Raw genomic sequence first — 18,509 nt, forward strand, 5'->3', positions numbered from 1 at the left:
AGACTTCATTACAGAAGTTCTGGTTCTATAGGATAACCAGCTCTTTCAGTCACTTCTTTGAGACCTGATTTTAAATTAAATTATGCTAGCCAAACCCTTATCTCACTGGTATAAAAACAGACTGCTGTCTTTGATGCAAGTTTCTAAAGGAGTTTGAGACCTCACCAGATGTAAAGAGTGCAATCAGCAAAGAAGGATTATACTGTCAAGAGTGTCAGCTGAAAAGATGGTCCTCCAGAAAAAGTTTATATGGTTCTGTTTGATCTGAGGATGCTATAAGAGATAATGTAGTCTTTGATTCCTCTACTCATTGATCAGTATTTAAGCATGTACTCATGCACATGCTATAAATGCATCAGTCATTTGCAATCTGAAGGAAAATATGCAAACAGAAAGATTTGTGACACTTCAAAGTCTTTGAGCACTCAATTAAAGGGAGGGCAAGGCAGAAGCCTGATTTCTTCTGAGTCTTCTTTTGATTGAAATGATAAAATGCATATACTATTTCTTCTTTTATTCACATTTCTTTCCTGCACTTATAGCTTGTCCTTTTCAAAGCTACAATATAGTTGATTTTTTTCCTTACCATCATTCTGCTCTTAAGAGGGATGTAGAAGTGACTCACTTTTCTGCCTAATGCTGTCTCTAACTGGTGACTCATCTGCTCATCCCACTATTAGTGGTCTTTTATACACTGAAGTTGATCAGTAGGTGTTCCACATAGCTTCCTATTTAGACAGGTACAGTGCTGTTCTTGAGGCACAAATGTGCCTGGCCTGTTTGGCAACAGCTTTCTGATGTTTTCCCCAGTCATTTGTTACAAAGGAAAAGGAATCACCCACTGACAGATCCTAAAGGAAAAGGAGTGCATCTTCCCAGACAGAATATTCAAAAGCTTCTGGAAGCCTTTTACGCCTGAGCAGGGACAGTGCCTCTGCCATTCAAGTCTTTGACACACGAAGCTTCTAAACACGAGAAAAGGACAATTTCTATCACTATATTGAACCTGAAAAAGCCTTTGTATATCAGGCCTGTCATCAATATGTGTTACCTCCAGTCTGAGTTTTGGCACATCCTTTTCAGCTCTCCTATTCAGAGCCTTTGTCATCGAGCCTAAACATGACATTGAGCATTGACTCAGCATTTAGAAATACCCATCTTCATCTGGCTCACAGCATCTCTTGCAATCTGCTCTGCTAGTTCATACAGTATCTGGATAAAAAAATGTTGGATTTAACATTATATTTAACAGTAACTGGAGGTGTTGCTTGTTTCTGTTTAGATGAGAGTCCTTACACAAAATCTGCAAACCAGGCAAAGGCACCTGATGGAGCACTGTCTGTGAGGAGACAGAGTATTCCAGGTAAGACTTGCTTTGCTTTTTGTAACACCTAACTTGTTTTTGAACAGCAAGGTAATACTAATCAAAATTCAACTAGTTATAAAAAGCAAATGTATTACAGTTGCTATCAAGCAACTTTATAAGGAAAGTTCCAAGAGAGCTGTAAGAAGTTCCCACAGTTAGGTTGCCTCAAGCTTTTGCTGTGAAGAATATCCCCATATCTCTGTGTTTCGCAGCAGATTTGAGACGCTGAGCATAACAACCTTTTCATCAGAGGCTCATATATTTTCAGACCCTCTGAAATCTGCTCTTTGCTATCTGGTTTCGATACTAGAGGGAGATTAGCTCATATTTTCCAGTACTCATCAGCCAGGCTCAGAAATCTAACAGAGAAACACTCTGCCAGAGTTCTTGTCTTCATGTGATTTTCTGCCACATGCAGAAATGCTTGTCCATCCTTGTCCTTTGTGTCATTGCATCGCACAAAGCTGGACCATTAGATCAATGGTTAGTTAAAGTGATCTTTCCACCTGTGTCTCTTCTAATTACTTCAGACAAGTCTGATATACGTACAAGTTTGACATACATATTACGAGCAATCTAAAGGGATTTTCACCTCAAGTAGTATTTTAGAGACCTTTTAATGAAAACAAATGAATGCTGACCTAGGGTGCACTCAGGTGGAATTACTGATGTTACTGTTCTCACCTCAAGCACAGTAACCTCTGACTCGAAGGGAAGATGTATTGTAATAGAAATCAGCAGATGTGAGATCATGTCACCCACCCTCTAATGGTTAATATTGCCTGTGCTAAGTGGCTTTGTTATTGAACAAAGACACACAGCCCACAGAGAGTCTGTGGATGGAGGATGGAGCTCAGACCTTGCCACTGCTAGGCTCAGATTTCATCCCAACAGCTGTAGTGAACAGCCAAAGGACATTTTGTAGATGCTTTGTGTGCATGTTTCTATGCATCAGAGAGAGCAAGCTGCCTTATTTAGTATTGCTTATAATGAACATTTGTGTTCATTCTTGAAAACACCATAGGGATTTAAAAATTGTTATTTTTATGATAGAATCATAAGGATCGTAACCATTGTGAAAAGACACAAGTACAGCATCCAGTGTGCAGTTATTCTTCTAAGAAAATATTTAATTATACAAACATCAACCAGGTCTTTTTTATACAAGTCAATACAAATTGATATTCATTGTTCTTCAAACTGAATGAAGACCTCCATATGGTGCTTTTCAGGTAATGCTGTAGCTCATAGGTCAGTAATATTTTTGGCCTTGAAAGTATTCAACCTTTTGGGTTTTTTTGCTGTGATCTTAGTAGTTATCATTTATAGTGTCATTACTGTATTTATAAAACACTTAAGCTGGTTTAAAACACTTAAGAGGTTTGAGACAGGCAGAAGTTTGTGGTTTCACATGACATTTTGAGGACTCCTGATGGTTTTCGCTTGTGTTCTTTAAAGAGAAAGTTTGATGAAAATGTACTGGTACAATTTTTCTTCAGAGTATCTGATAAGATTAGGAATTTCAAGTGTAGAGTAATAGTCATCATGACTAATTGCCATTTATTTTGATTTTTTTACAATTTTTATGCACGTTCTGGAGTTTTTGACAGCATTGCGGATAAACTTTTACTGTGTGCTTTGCATAAGTCACAGTTAATTCGGGGAGATAATACAAGTGTTTGGTGAGATGTGCTTTGCTGTATTTCAGGTGTTCTGAAAACAGCTGATCTGTGCTTATGTATATTCTTCAGCTTTTAATATAGTGATGACATTTATCCAAATGCCTTGTTCCATCTCTAGACCTTAGGACCTCCAAAGAATAAATGAGATTGAGCTGGTTGGATATTTCAAAAAATTATATTTAAAATTATTCATGCCTTAGCAAATTCTCATTGTAACACAATGGATATTGTGGGTTTAGATACACAAAAGGCGTTGCAAAACTAAGCATTATTTTGAGAATTAACTTGAACATTTAGGAGTTGACTGAAGTTTCTGAAAATAACCTATAAACGTTTACATCACTTGACACCATGTTTTGTATGTGAGATAGCACCTTGTGAATAGCTTCTATTCTTGCTTGTGTGTGAGCATTTTATTCACGTTATGGATTAGGCTTGGCAGAGGTACAGAAGCATCCCAGCTAGCCAGCTTTGTTTGGCAATAGGAAGTTCACTATTAACTAGTAGCATTAATTAGTACAAGACCAGAAGCAGAACAGCTGCTTTTGCTTGGGAGCAGGATCACCCTTCTGACATTATGTAGGTCAGCTCCAAATAGCTTTTGAGTTGGAAGGTGTGGTGCAGTGAACCCAGTAAATTCTGCTGGACCTGGGTGGGAACATGTCAGCTGGAGTTACTGTCAGTAATCCTTACATGGAGATTTTATCCTATATGGAAAGCATTCATTTCTCTTCCCCCAGATGGTATGCCTGATAACACATCACATTTCTGAACTGCTAGTTTTTCAAGCTTGAAGTATGGGAGTACCTTTGACAGTACAGCTGTCTATTCCACTTGATGCTCTGTCATTCCTAAGACATGGACAGCAGATGTTCTATTCCCAAGGAATGCTCTGCCTGTTGAATTAGGCAAGGGAAAACTTCTGGTTTTAGCTAGGTAAATGATTGTTATGCAGAGTTTTGCACAGGTTTGGACAGTCTGTGAAAAAAAATACTAGTGAAAATACACAGAATGTGAGGTGTAAATCTTCCAGCTTGGTAATGGGATCGTGGCATCTCCCTGTGTCTGGTGAAAGTTCCTTCTCATGACATTTGAATTCACTTTAAAGGGTTTCACTGTTCCATCCTTTTGGCAGCTATCAAAAAGGCGAGTTTTTGTTGCTGCAAGGCCTGAAACTGCTGTACCAGCTGCAAACCTCTGGAGGTGGGCTTTACCCTTCCATGTGAAACTGTATTGAAAGAGCAGTATTGATGAGCACTGACTGAGTGCACAGAGAAGTAATGTAATTCTGTAGAGGTTACATGGAGCTCAGGCTTGGTTTATTTTACAGGAAAAAATGTTGAAATAAGCATTTTATAATTAAAGTCAAATGAGCACATACTGTGAGATCAGTGCACTGAGTTTAATTTCTTTCATCCCCAGAAGGAAGGAATGGATTAAGCATCTCCCTGGAGCAGAACCTGCTTATTTGAGATGCAGAATGCATAATTCATGTGATGAAACTACATGTCATATTTACCATGTCTTCACATGGTGCAAAATCAACAAGCAACAGATCCTTTCAAAGGGATTTACAGAATTGCTGAAATAATAGTTAATTCAAATTATATGCATTAATATAATGCACTTTGAAACATGGACTTTATTTTGCATATGTGTAGGTGTTTAGTTACAGTTATATATACATGATTGTTTGAAACGTTACGTAGCTTCACAGTCAGAATTTCTTAACTTAAAAGTAAGACTTGAGGTAATGCTAGCATGAGAAGCAACTTGCAGTCAGAAACAAACAGATATTCCCCTCTAAATAGTTAAATTTAGACTGTCAAGCAGAATATAATGAACGCTTATTGCTACCATGTCCTTAAGGAAGCCAAGGGAGCGAGTATGTTGTGCTCAGGTTCCAAGCTCCACTGGAGAAACTGTCAGGACTAGTGTTAAGGCACATCAGTGAAAACAATGTGTTTCAGAAGTCGTGGGTTAGACCCTTCCCTCACAATCATAGATGCAGTTAAAAACAACTGTAATTTAAAATTAAGGAATTTGATAGGCAGCCTCTTGAATCCCTAGGTTTAGATGGACATAGTTCCCTTGAGTTCTGGGCTGAGCTTTCCTGATTTGCCAAGGGTCCAAGCAGTGCCCAGCCAAGGGAAGTGTTGGCTCAGTAGCAGGTGAGCCAAAAGTGTCATTCCTGGGATTGCTTATTCCTGCAGGAGCTTTAAAATGCACATCAACTATTCCTGTGGCACTGATACAATCTCAAGGGCTGATGGCACTGTTATAGAGGCACTTTGAAGTCAAGGAGACCTTAACATTTACTCCAAGATAAGCATGTTCCTGTGCTGTCCTGAATATGGACAGGCTGAATAGCTGTTCCCATGATTTCCAAACTAAAATCCAATGCCCTCTTATCTGTTTTAACAGCTTAGGTAAATCAGTCAACAGTAATGATGTGTAGACTGTTCATTTTATACATCTATTTCTTTATTTTCAATTCACTTACTGAAAACTGGGAGCATGGAAGGGAACAAAGTGACCTGGCACAAGAATAAAAATTATTGCTTTGTGAACTGAGAATAAGACACCATAAATTTAAGACTGATTAAAATATTTCATGGAATCTGCAAAAAAAAGTTTCATTTTGCTTTTAGTCCATATTTTTATTGAGTCTTAAAAAAAAAAAAAAAAAAGTAAAAAACACCACAAGTTTTTTTTGAGGTGAAATGTTTCAGCTTCTCAGTGTTTCATTTTTGTTTTGTTTTTTTGGGAAAAGTGAATCTGTGCTCAATCTAGTTGGCATTAAATTTTTAAAAAATTGAAAATCCATCCTTCTGTCTACTGACCTAGACATGTGCACTGTCTCAGACTTCTGTCTTATTGTCTGAAGTAGTCAAGGGCTCAGAAGAGCTGTAGTGTGAACTATACACTGGGAGAGCTATTTGAATAAATTGTGAATTCTGAGATTTTGTTTGGCTTAGGACGATTGCAGTTGTGAGCTGTGTCTTTCCTAAGTAAATTCTTGTTCAAGAAACGGGCACCAAATAACAAAGAGTAGAGGAAATATTTCCTCAAAGAGAGGAGTTTTCCTGTTGTCTGGGACAGAAGAGTAACACAGCTGCCTGCCTTCTGCTCACCACACCTAGCAGAAGGCCCTTGAGTCTGGTCCTCACCGTGTTGTCCAAGCCACTGTTGTTTCACCTGCCATATAACCATTGTGCTCCAGCTCTGCCTGCCTCTGGGACCCACAGGAGCCTTCCCAAGTCTCATTCCAGCCACCTTCTACTCCACAGTGATAGCTAATCTGCTGAACAAGCAAATTATCTGCATTTATGGAGTGAGTACATGCAAACCTTTGCAGAGGCAAACAGGAAATGATCAAACCTAGATGTTTAAGTCATTCTTTTGAGGTTTTCTCCAACAACAGGAGCCTCTTTTCCTCTCTAATCAGCTTTTTTAAAATAATTATTTGTCATTTGCAAGTTTTGTACATGGCTGCAGGGAGGTACTAACAGGTCAGTTATTAAAATAGGTCACTGTGCTCTGAAGGAAAATTGTGAAGACTTTAAAGTCTGAAATTAAAGCAACTAGATCTTTCAGTTCCTTTGTACATGTGTAAAACGGCACTTTCTTTCCACACTACCTGATTCTTTGAAGCGTGCTGTAATACAGGTTTTGTATTTCAGCGCAGTGTTTGATCTCAGAAGCAAGGGTAGCCATCCAACTGGAGGGAAAATAGAGTGAATGTACAGCCCTGAGCACATCCTCTGCGGTGGCGCAAGATCTGGAATTGCAGTTAGCAGATGGTTGCCAGCCTTGTTTGGGGGGAGCTTGGTAACAGGAATTTAATGCAAAAATAAAATGTTAAACAAACATAATTTTAGGGTAGGCTGAATTTTGAACTGCTTAGCTAGAAGGGAGCACATGCAAATCAAAGAAGCTTAAAATGCCTTGAAAAGATAATATTTACAGAGCTGATACTAAAAAAGTAATTGCTGTGTGATGTAGTGTCCTCAATAATTGCTTAGGACACAAAATATTCCTAAGAGAAGCTATGAAATACTAAATTATTGTAATAAAACCAATAATTAACATCCTGGGAATTTTCAGGCTCTGAAATATTTAAATACACAATGTAAATGTCATTAGAAAGCAGTAAGGCAGTTTTGATCCGGTCCTTGGCTCTGAACACATAGAGGAGCTATTTACAAAAATACAGAGGTATGCCTTTTTTTCCCCCTCTCTGGCCCACGGCCCGCTGTGCAGCAAATGCTCATATTCTGTCTCAAGCTGCATCAAATCTGGCTTTCCTGAGGGGTTTGTCTACTACCCACAGCTGATGAACTCAAATGTAGGTCAGGTGGAAGCTGAAGAATTTTAAAGACCCTTCTTCTTTCTTCACTATGATTCTTGGGCTTTTGTACGTCTGGAAATGTCTGTTTAAATATCTGTTTAAATATACTATCTATTTAAATCTGTTTAAATATACTATCAGAAAATTACTATCAGAAAGCAAGCAGAGGTTGTGAAGAAATAAGAAAGTAATTAAATTTATATATATCTGTATATGTGTGTATATATATATATATATATATATATATATATATATAAACCCAAAAATTCCAGGATCCAGTCTAAATTAAAGCCAGAACATGTGATCCAGTTATGATGTCACTGAGTTGCTAATATAGAATTGTATTAACTGGATTTAAGATCATGTGTGCTGGGCCTCAATTTGAATGAGGAAAAGTTCTGTACTGCATAGATGGAGTGCATTAATTTTGTGTTGCAAGATAATCTCAGAAAAAAAGTGAGAAATCTGGAAAGTAAGATAGAGAGATAAAAGGGTTTCTAAAAAAAAAATCCACATTGACTGAAAAGAAAATTCGTCTTTTGAAGTGATCCTGGGATCTAAGTTCCATTAAGTGACACTGCTCGGGAGGGAGATGGCTCCCAGGTTATTCCTGTAGCTCAGCTCTTAACATCTGTGCCAGGTTCCGAGGGACTGACAGATGTGACAGACGGATGATGCATCCCTGGGGGTACGTGTTTACCTGTGTGCAAACACTGCTCCAGAGCCAGTTTTGTTTTCCGTGGTGGTTAATATGGCATTGGCAAGACAGTGAGTGTTCAAAAGCCACGGTTAACTTGGTCCAATTCCTTCAGGCTCCTCTGCTGAGTAAAACTGCAGAAGATTTAAACGATCCCTTTTTTTTTGACAGAGTGCTCCTAACATCAGCAGATCCCCTTGCATCATTTGCTACAGTGCAGCCACCTTCTCAAGCAATGTTGCCTGACTTGTGCAGTCCTCAGTCATTTTTTTCATCCTTGTCAAAAGAAGCCTGCCTTGCCTTTAACTTCAGCTTCCCTCAGATTTCAGAAGCACTCTGATGTCACAGATGCAGCACTGTGTTACCTAATCCTTCATCCCCCATCAAAATGTGAAATAGTCTTCATTGGCTAACTGGTTTTGCAGAGTAAGAGCATGATCTGCCTGAGAAAACCTGTCAAAAACATCCCCAACCTTTTTCATAGTTCTCATAGTGATAAAAAGGAATTCATTGCAGAAGTAAGACTTGAAAATAAAACGTGTATCAGTAAAAGCTGGGTTAGGAAATTCAAATATGTGTTTACAAAAGCACTTTTTTCTCTCAATTTGCATTTTTCTCATAGACACTTACTTTTACTATGTACTTTTAAAAATCAGCACAAAATGCCACTGAAGAGATTTTAAGCATTTAGAAATCCATTAGCTGTAACCTCTGCAGTCACAGTTATTATGGTAACGATCTTGGGTGATTTCCGAGCAGAAGCAAACGTTCTGACCTGTGAAATGCAGATCACAGGCTAGTAAGCTTTTCTGCACTTGAGGTGTTTATTATATCTGCAAAGTCATTTGCCGATTTTCATGTTTGATGAGAGGCTCCAGTTGCTGTATCATTTACAGGCTTCCCTGTGTGTTTGTTTAACCTGCTGGAGGTTTACCAAATGGTCTGTGAAGCAGCTGCAGAGCTATATGTCTTTTCCTTCCCACTGACATTGAACATTTCTGAATTTGCTTTCACATGTTTATTCCTGAAGATTTCTTTCTTGTCCTTCCTCCTTTTCATCAAAATAACTTTGTTGGAAGGACTTCATATGTCATTCATGTTTCATACACAGATAAACACAAAAGAAATTTGTCTCTTGTAGAAAATTGACAAAGGTCACTGAGTTCTTACCTAATTGAGATTGCTGATGATTTATTTATACATATTCTTTACAGGTCTGCTACATGCTGGTGTTTTTCAATACTGAAAAGGATTAGAATAGAGAACAGTCTTATTTGACTCCTTTTACCATGAAGGAGAAAATGTATTAAGAGCAGTACTGTACACAAGGAACATGCACTTTTTCAAATACCCAACTGATTCAAGGTCTGAAAATTTACCTGACTTGAAATGATTTTTGCTATTCACCAGGAGCAGGTTTTACTGCTGATGGTACCAAACACGATGCATATTTGGATTTAATTTCATATAGTTTTGCCAACCTTCAGCCTTTCAAATAAAATGTATTAATTTATTGCAGCTGCATTTTTTTTCCCAGAAAAATCAGTTTAGCTATATGTAGCATAGGATGATATACCATATATCATCTATAACATCATTTAAAAAACTGTCTCAGCAGTTTAGCTGTTGCATCCACATTTTGGGGCAGGGATGGGCAGTTCTGAGCAAATTGTAATGTACTCAGCAAATGTGCTCGCAAGTGTGTACATGTGCATGTACTCCTCTGGCCATTTGCTAGTTTGAAGCACTAGTCCCTAGCCCCTGCCTTCCAGTTGTGGTGATACCACAGGATTTTTCAGTGGAGCTTAGAACCTGAAAATAGGCTAGCATCAGTGAAGCATCAGTGCATCTCCTCAGGTTGGGGGTCCCATCTTCCAGAACAATTGTTTTCCTGCATGATTCTGGCATGCTCTCTAAGCTCCACAAAGAGAAATTGCCCTTGTGATGGTTGGTTTTGTTCATTTTTATCAGTGTTTGTGATGTTTGTTGAAAAATTTATTCTCCTTTAAAGATTTCGGTTAGAAGAGGAAGCATGGTGTAGTGGACATGTGAGGAGAGGGAAACAAGGAGAAAAAGAAAGATGGTCAAAACTAGGTTTGAAATAGCAGCATGGAGACAGTCTCTGAAAGGGACACTGGACTAGGTGGGAGCATGGAAAGAGGGAGGAATACCATATGCTCTTAAAAGGTCATGGAAGGAGGTGCCAAGCAGAGGGAGATTTGTAACGCTGGGATTGTGCAACTGATTGTGGTCCTTCCTGGCTGAGCATAAAACTTGCCATTCCAAACAGCACTGCTGTCTACAAGAAGTTGTAAAACTTTTTGAAACAAGACTGACTGTCCCTTGTGGAATACAGCAACCTATTACAGCTACTAGAGGTTCTTCTGGGTAACAGAAACTAAAATTGAGTATTGACCTCTTGCAAAGTGACTGCATTTTCAGAGGATAGCACAGCTGGGCTTTCTTGGGGCAAGAAAAGGGGGTATCTTCAGAAAAATTGATAGTACATGAGAAGAAGATTCAGAAGGAATGCTCACTCTGTTCAGAAGTAAGGAAATGTATTAAAAAATTTTCATGCAATATATTTTTTTCTCTGAGTGGAAATCTATTTAAACATTCTTTTCTGTACTGCTTTCAGTCCAGTATTGGAGGAAGAATGTGTATTCAACAGCAAAAATTATTTCTACACCATTATGTTGAGATACTCATGGATCCAGTATCTCTAGAGAGGAAGAGCAAGCAATAAATCTGTGTGTACAGAACTGTGTCAGTGCATTCAGAAGAGACGGAATGAGTTAATTGCCAAGTGCTCCATATGTAAATATTCAAAAGACTGAGAAGCATTGTACTCTCTAATGTGACAATACTGGATGTCAAGGAACTGTGGCAGGACCACACTGGGCAAAGTAGGCTGGCTCTCATGCTGTCCTTAAACCTCATTTTCTTGCTTTCCAAGATGGAGCAGGATTAGATGGGGTGTTGATCTGACTCGGGAGAGCATTGCTTTCTTTCAAAAGTCTTGTGTTGCACAAATCTGTAGACAGAAGCACATGACTAGCAAACAAAATCCAGTCTTGTTCCTTTAAGGTCTGGAAAGTTTGCTCATCTGAGAAGTTTGGGATAATTTTTTAATTGTTTGCCTGCTTGAGTCTTTTTGCACTTAATAATTTCTTTTTATCTTACAGTTATAGATAATTAACTTGATGTTTTTAATGTTCCTAATATAATTTCTAATACCTCTTTAAAGGACTTAATGCATGATTTCCATCTGTTCAGGGTTTTTTAAATATCTCTTTCAGTTTCTTCAGTGATTATAATTTCAGGGCATGAAAATAGCAAGGAAATAATATGCCATCCAGAAAGATAACACCAAAATATGCTACCCCAGATCTGGATAGTAGTTTGCCTCTTCTTTTCAACTGTGTCAGTGGAAACTGGCTCATTCTCACTCTACAGCCTGATTTATACACAAAAATCTTAAATTATTTTTTGTTGCTATAAAATTCTATGTCCATTTTGCCAATATGAAATGGGTCAAAGTATTTTGTATGGAGGATGGAGAAGAGGTTTCTTTGCTTGTTTGCCTTATAGCATTTTCATGCTTTCCATTCATTTCTTACAGTCAAAAGAGGAAAAGAGATTATTGTGCTCGTGTGTCTTCCACATCACATCCATGGTACATGGGGCAGACAGAGATGTAATGGCATGCTTCATAGTGTAGAATAAAAGAAGTTTGGTTTGTGCAGCATCGGGAAGACAAGAAGTTTATTATAACAAGTGCAAACTAGCTTTTGTTTCCTTGATATTTAGAAGTGCAGTGGTAAGAACAAAAGTCTTGTCTGTTCGAGTTTCAGTGTATTTATTGTGAATTTCTGGGGCCAAAAGAGGTATTTTGTCTGTCCTAACTAAACTTACAGCTTCCTGGAATTTGTATCTCAACTTGTATTTGAATTAAATTTTAGAAGGACGTTCAATCTATTTATGGTTGCCAGTGATGCAAAACCCATCACAACCTTTTTTGGTTAGACTCACTGCATTTATTTTTAGCATAGCAGGTTCAGCTTCACCTCATTTATAAGAAAGAGTTGTTTTTCACCAAAATTCACCTCATCCTTTATAGGCACTTCACTATGAAATCACCATTTAATCTTCCCTTTGTTAAAATAATCAAGTTGTGCTTCAGGGGTCTTTCCTCCCAGGCATTTTCCTTTAACTATTGTGAAAACTCTTTCATTGCTTTCCTGTCCTCTCTTTTGTTACTAATAATCTTGGAGAATTGTGTCAGAAGAAGGAGAAAAAGCATCTGAGTGACAGTCACTACTCCACTGACACAAGGTGTACTAAGTACTGTTGTGTTAAACTGTCTTCTTTATATATTCATGGTTTGTATTAGTGATTCTGGCCAGTGGGAGGTTTGATCACCTGGGAGAGTTTCCAAATAACTTTTTGGCAACTTTAATTTTGTAATTAATTTACTGGGCACCTGTTGGGGTTCTTTATATATAGGGGCACACATCCATTCACATCTTTTATATTGGTAGAGTAAGGTACTTTTTAAAGTTTGTAGGTGATATACAGGCTAGGAGCATGCAGATAGTCTTTTTTATTTATTTATTGTCCCTGTCCAAATTGCAGATATCAGTCTCACGTTATGTCTATGTAGTTTGTGGAATCCACTGATGTTATGTGAATAAACACATAAAGAAGGCTCTTCAGTAAAGTCTCCCTTATTACCAACCTGAAAAGAGTACAAGAAAGCAAAACAAGGAATATTTTAATAGGGGAAAATAGCAACAAGGCCAGAGACAGGAAATTTCATTGCTCTTCTTCACAGAAAACATTGGTAGAAGGACACTGAATATCAATCCGAGCAGGAACAAATGTCAGTCTTCAATGCTAATTGATTTTATTGATGAAGCAAAACGAGCCCAGCTTAATAGTCAACTGTGAGACAAGATTCTGCCAAGACCTTCTTTCTATATTAGATGACACTGTGACCCTGAATACTTATTGGATAAATTATATAGAAAATGAGCATTGACCTTTGAGATACTAAAGACAGAATGTCATGGACAAATGAGATGTGTTAGATGTGTGAATTTTAGATATCACTGCCAAATGATGAGTGATCATACCTGATAACACAACATGACTCTTGAACCCCAAAATATTGCTTCTGTAGAGGAAAGTGAGATGTAAAAATTAATAGAGGTTGTACAGGAAAATCATGCCATTATGCCAAGACTGCAACAAAATGAACCAAATCTATCAAGAATAAAAATGCTACAGTACAGATAATAATTTCTAAATAACTTGTATTTAACGTACTCACATGGACCTAAAAGTATTCTCTTTCAGAAAGATTTCAGATTTATTTCTGGAATTCAAAGTTTAGCAAATATATTTGAAAGTCATTACAAACTTGTAGCTACAAACCCAGATGCCAAATAAGGAACTTTTGCAATTTTATGATAACAATGGTATGTAACTGATGAGGCTATTAAAAACCAAGGACTTTTTCCTTAGCCACTAACAAAAGGTAATGGTGCAATAGAGAGCATATAGTGGGTGGGAACATCTATCCAATCTCAAAGCTTGGCTTACTTAATCACACAGCACAGAAAATAATAGGAAAGCTGTTTAAGTCTGTCTAGTTTAAGTGCTAGCCAATGAGGAAGATAGCTGGGTATGATTATAATGTATGGTAAGATGTGCTTTTCATGGCCTGGTTAAGGGTATTGGGGAAATTGGACTATTTTTGACAAGTTGTAAATACATTTTAGACTCCCAGTTTTCTCTGTGTATAAAATTGGAGTAGAGACTAGAACATTTATTTGCTGATCCACTGCAAATTTTAATATATCTACTACCCTATAAAATTATCATTGACCAGTAGTCAAAACATGGGAATCAGAAGATATCAGGGCATCATCTTTTTTCTAATGCATATATACTTAAAATTAAGCATTATAAACTCAAATCCATACCAAACAGTCTTATGAGATTGTAGCAGCTAACCTTAAGCTGATTATCTCTGTCTCCATCATAAGCTCTGGGTCTTCACTAAGGAAAATATTACAACCGACCTGTTGCAACCTTTGGTAAATCAAGAAGGGAAAGAAAAAACTGGAGCGAAGACTATCTTACAGACATTTTGTAAGACCACAGGGAGCAGAAGTTTGTTTATTTCAAAAACACCCCATATTGATTTATGTGGAGAGGAAAAAAATTTCAGACTGCACTTGTTTGTCTAACTTAGCAAAGTTTTATACCAACCTGGAACCATATGAAATGTAAAAATTCCATAACTTTTTGTCTAGGTCTGATTAGCAAATTTTACGCTCAATGATAGTGGAAGATCTCTGTGCTGAAGCCTTTGTATTGAGAAAGGCCTGCTAAGTTCCTTAAGGGATTTTTGTAAATTTAAAATAATTTAGAATTTAAATATTTTCTTTTAAAATGCTGCCAGTATATCCTTTAAAAGCAAAGGAGAAAAAAAAAACCAGAGACAAACACATCTTGTGAATTGTTTGCGTGGAGTCAGCAACCTGAAGAAGTGCTCTCATGCTCAGTTTTCTTCTGTTTAAGCACAGCCTTTATTAAGAGTCAGCTCTTTTTCACAGGCAATCTCACTTTAAAATAAGTATTTTCAACAAGCATGCTTTGAGTTGTGTTAGCAGTTTCCTCATTTGCATCCTAGTTGAGATTCTGTACATTGCACTTTGCTTGGAATGAAAGATGTCGTTAAAGCCTACAGGCAGTACTATTTAGCTGAATCTTTGTCTGTTTCAGTCTATTTGAAGATTTTAGCTATTTCTTCAATCCATATAAATATTTTCCTGTCTGTTTTAACCTCTTGGTCACTGAAAGAAGAGAAGGACGTAGCAATAGACCCAACAGACAGTGTTTTTGAAGTAGAGGTGAACCAGAAATTACAGTTAGCAGGTCTTCATGTTTTTGGAGAGGAAGGTAAGTGTAACCTTTGTTCCTTTTCACCCAAAGTTTCTGGAGAATAAGCGTTGAAAGAAAAACCAAAAAACTTTCCTGTGAAACTTACATCATGTTTTGAAGTTTGACAGAGGAAAGTCTTTTTCCTATACATAATAATGAGGCAGCTCTGGGATAATATAACCTCTTACGTTGATGTTACATTTAGATTTTTACAAAAACCTGCAAACACCTTCCTGAAGTGACCTGAAGAATGTGAGATGTTCCTCGTCTCACAGGATAGTGTGTGCAATGTCACTATGTGCTAATATGATGCCATCTCAGTTTCTGTGCTAATTTAATCGGATATGGTGACAATTTAGATAAAAAAAGAAATCACATAGGTAGATTCTTGCAGCTGGGTATTTTACTGTTTCACTGCAGTGATTTGTTCAGCAAGCTTGACTATCTAATAAGCTAGTTCATGCAAATGAAGGCATCTGTCTTCATCCCTCTTTGCCATTAGTTCATTATGCATACATTAAACTTCAGGGAATAAGCACAGAGATTGATTAGATTGTTCCAGAACACAGGTTAGCACCCCAGAAATGCCTGAATTATTCCTTTTCTTTTCTCCCCTTTTTCCTCCCATGTTGGCACACTTACTTTACAGGAATAGTAAATTCTTGTGGATCTTAAATGCTTATTGACATCTAAAGTCATAACTATTTCTGTGATTTGGTATATTTTAATATAAGCCACTAGCTTATTTTACAGTTCATTAACCCTCTTTTTCCACTGGCTTTAACCGCATTTTTTTCTTCATCTTGAATATTGAGTAAGTTAATAATCTTTTTGACACAGGCACTTATTTTTTTTCTTATAAAAACCTAGTAAAAAAACAGTGCATCCTGTTTGTCAGGTTGCACATTGAATTGCCGCCTAAGCCATCCTTGTAACTTTAGATTGAAGCATGCAAAAAGAATGAGTCATTGACAGATCACTTTTTAAACCATTTGTAGAAATGCATTCATCCAGCCTGATTTTGAGCTACCATCTTCCAGAGGTCAGCATTTCTGGGTTGGGGTTTTCCACAAAGGTGAAGAGTAAGCAAACCATAAAGATCTCAGCGGTCACTGAGCACAAAGGACAAATGGTAAAATGTGTGAGAAGCGTTCATTCACATTTCCCATATTTCTCATTTTTTTCATCCATATCTCATTTTCTCAAGGGTAGCCTGATCTTCTACACAGAGACTTTGATAAACCCTTTTGTCATCTGTCAGCTGAGTCTCCTTCAATACTACAAAGTAGAAAGACAGGGCATGCATGTCATTCAGGTGTATTTGTTCTACAGTCATATGACCCCTAAAAACTTAAATATCTGTTCATTAATCTGTGTACTACAAAAAGTTATGCAGTCCCATTCCTCCAAGTTTCAAGTACTTTAAAATTCACTACCCACTGTTTGAATACATGAATGATAGTTTTCCTAAAAAGGAGGACACCATTACTATATCCTTTTCTTATCCTTACTGCTTTGGTTTTGCAAATGACACTAATGATCTAGCTTCATGTCACAAAAAGGAAAACCATTGTCTTGTGTTAACTAGAATGTTACATTATATGGCAACTATAGATCATAAGAGGCAATGCAAGGTATGTCAGGAAAAATAAATGACAGCTCAAATGGAGAAATGTGATTTAATGACGCTATTGCTAAAATTTACCTGGTAGCAACAAGATGTTAAAATATTGTGGCAAACCATGTCTTAAGTAGCAAAAACCTAAGCAGGTCAGACAGTTCTTAATCTAAAAAAGAAAAAAGATTAAGATATTATTTGATCGCAGGTCACAGTTCTGCATCGAAGGGATATCCTGAATGTAAGAATGGTACTAAAATGAGATCTTTGTCTTGAAGGTTTGTCTACTCCTAAATCAGATAGGCATTATCTACACATGTAGCAGAGTTTTCATCACTTTCAAAGTCACACTGGATATCTTTCTAAAAGGTAATCTGTAGGTGGAGATACCACCTATCAAGTTTCTCTGCTTGTCTCACTCAGGTGATGAGGGCAAGAATTGTTTTCAGTGGTTCTTTCCTTCTTTGAAATGCACAAATGCAATCAATCCTGTAATCAATCCTGCCTGATCCATTTTGGTAACTGTTGAAAACAGAGAAACTGCAATAATTAGGCTGTGTTTTTGTGAGTAGTGACACAGTGTAAAGATGCGCAAATTATCAAGAGTTTTCTTGGTGTTAATGTCTCATTAAAAAGAAATTAAGAGGAATTTGGAGGTGAATTCATCATAATTATGGGAAAAAGTTTTATAAATCTAAATTAGTGTCTAAGTTCTGTGCTGTTCTGCACAGTAGGGTTTCTACTAGCGACGGAGGGTTAATGAAGCCCTTATCCATTTCAGACAGAAATGTAGAAAAGACTAATGTCATGGGGCTCTATCCTTTCTTCATCACTATTGTCAACAGAGACAAGCAGAGGAGATCAGGGTCGCACTGCTGAGGCACAAGCCATTCTTGAGTTTAAGATTTTGTTGCTTATTGCATGAGCAAAATTTTCAAAAGGGGATACTTGTTTCACGTGGGAGATATAAATTTGAGATAACTACGGGCATAACCTTTAGCTCAAAAGTACCTTCTACTACCCATTCTACACCCAAGCTAACAATGATATGGTGTGGAGACATGGAAGTTTGAGCTCTGGAAAGCCCTGCAATATCTGCTGAAGAGGTGAAGGTTGAGACCATCAAGTGCTTCTTCACTGTGCTCATTTTTACCTTCCAATGTCTTTGCTTCATAAAGCTCCACCTTGACAGTTTAGTGAGCTGCTCTGCATCCCACAGATGTTCAGGAATTTGACTGCCATCATAGATAATGAGGAAGCAAAAAAATGCTTGAACTTTCTGAAACATAGCAAGTGCCTCAATGTGGAACTAGTCCTCATCTGAAGATAAGGAAGTTGATGATTGCAGATTTTCAAGTGATCAGTGGATAGTGTAGATACATGTAGGTTTTCTCTGAAAAAGAACCATTGATGAAAACACTAGAACTTCGCAGCTAGCTTAAGGAATAAATGTGCTGTCACTAGACTACATCACTGAGCAAGTTGTAGTTTGCACTGCATCTTTATTCCACCCCTACGGCAAGGTGGCATGTTAGGGATAATTTTTTTTTTTTTTTTTTTTTGTAGATAATAATACAAGAAAATGTTTTGTTTTTGTGATTTAATTAAATCTGGATAGTCCTATAGTAATAAAGAATTAAAGCATTCTTATTTATTGAAGCTAAATATTTTAATGTTTTATAATTTTTTTTAATAGTTTTTCCTCCAGTTGAATTTCTCTGCTCAGGGATTATAAATAGGGAATGATTGTGATTAGTCTGATTTTTCCAATCCTTGATGTAAAGAAAAAAAGTACAGAGAAAAGAATTCAGAAGTGTTCACTGACAGAAATTCCTAATAGACTC

General features: G+C 37.2%; 1 protein-coding gene across 1 annotated transcript in view; it reads left to right on the forward strand.

Moving 5' to 3' along the window:
- The window catches only part of GRIP1 (glutamate receptor interacting protein 1), a 209,007-nt gene that overhangs the window by 108,075 nt on the left and 82,423 nt on the right, over positions 1-18,509 (forward strand). Inside the window, exon 2 of the mRNA XM_041411206.1 lies at positions 1,283-1,363. Within this exon, the coding sequence (XP_041267140.1) occupies positions 1,283-1,363 (81 nt within the window). The remainder of the gene's footprint in view (positions 1-1,282; positions 1,364-18,509) is intronic.

The sequence above is a fragment of the Onychostruthus taczanowskii genome, unplaced genomic scaffold (genome assembly GCF_017590055.1).
Source record: "Onychostruthus taczanowskii isolate IOZ18803 unplaced genomic scaffold, ASM1759005v1 scaffold35, whole genome shotgun sequence".
NCBI lineage: Eukaryota > Metazoa > Chordata > Aves > Passeriformes > Passeridae > Onychostruthus > Onychostruthus taczanowskii.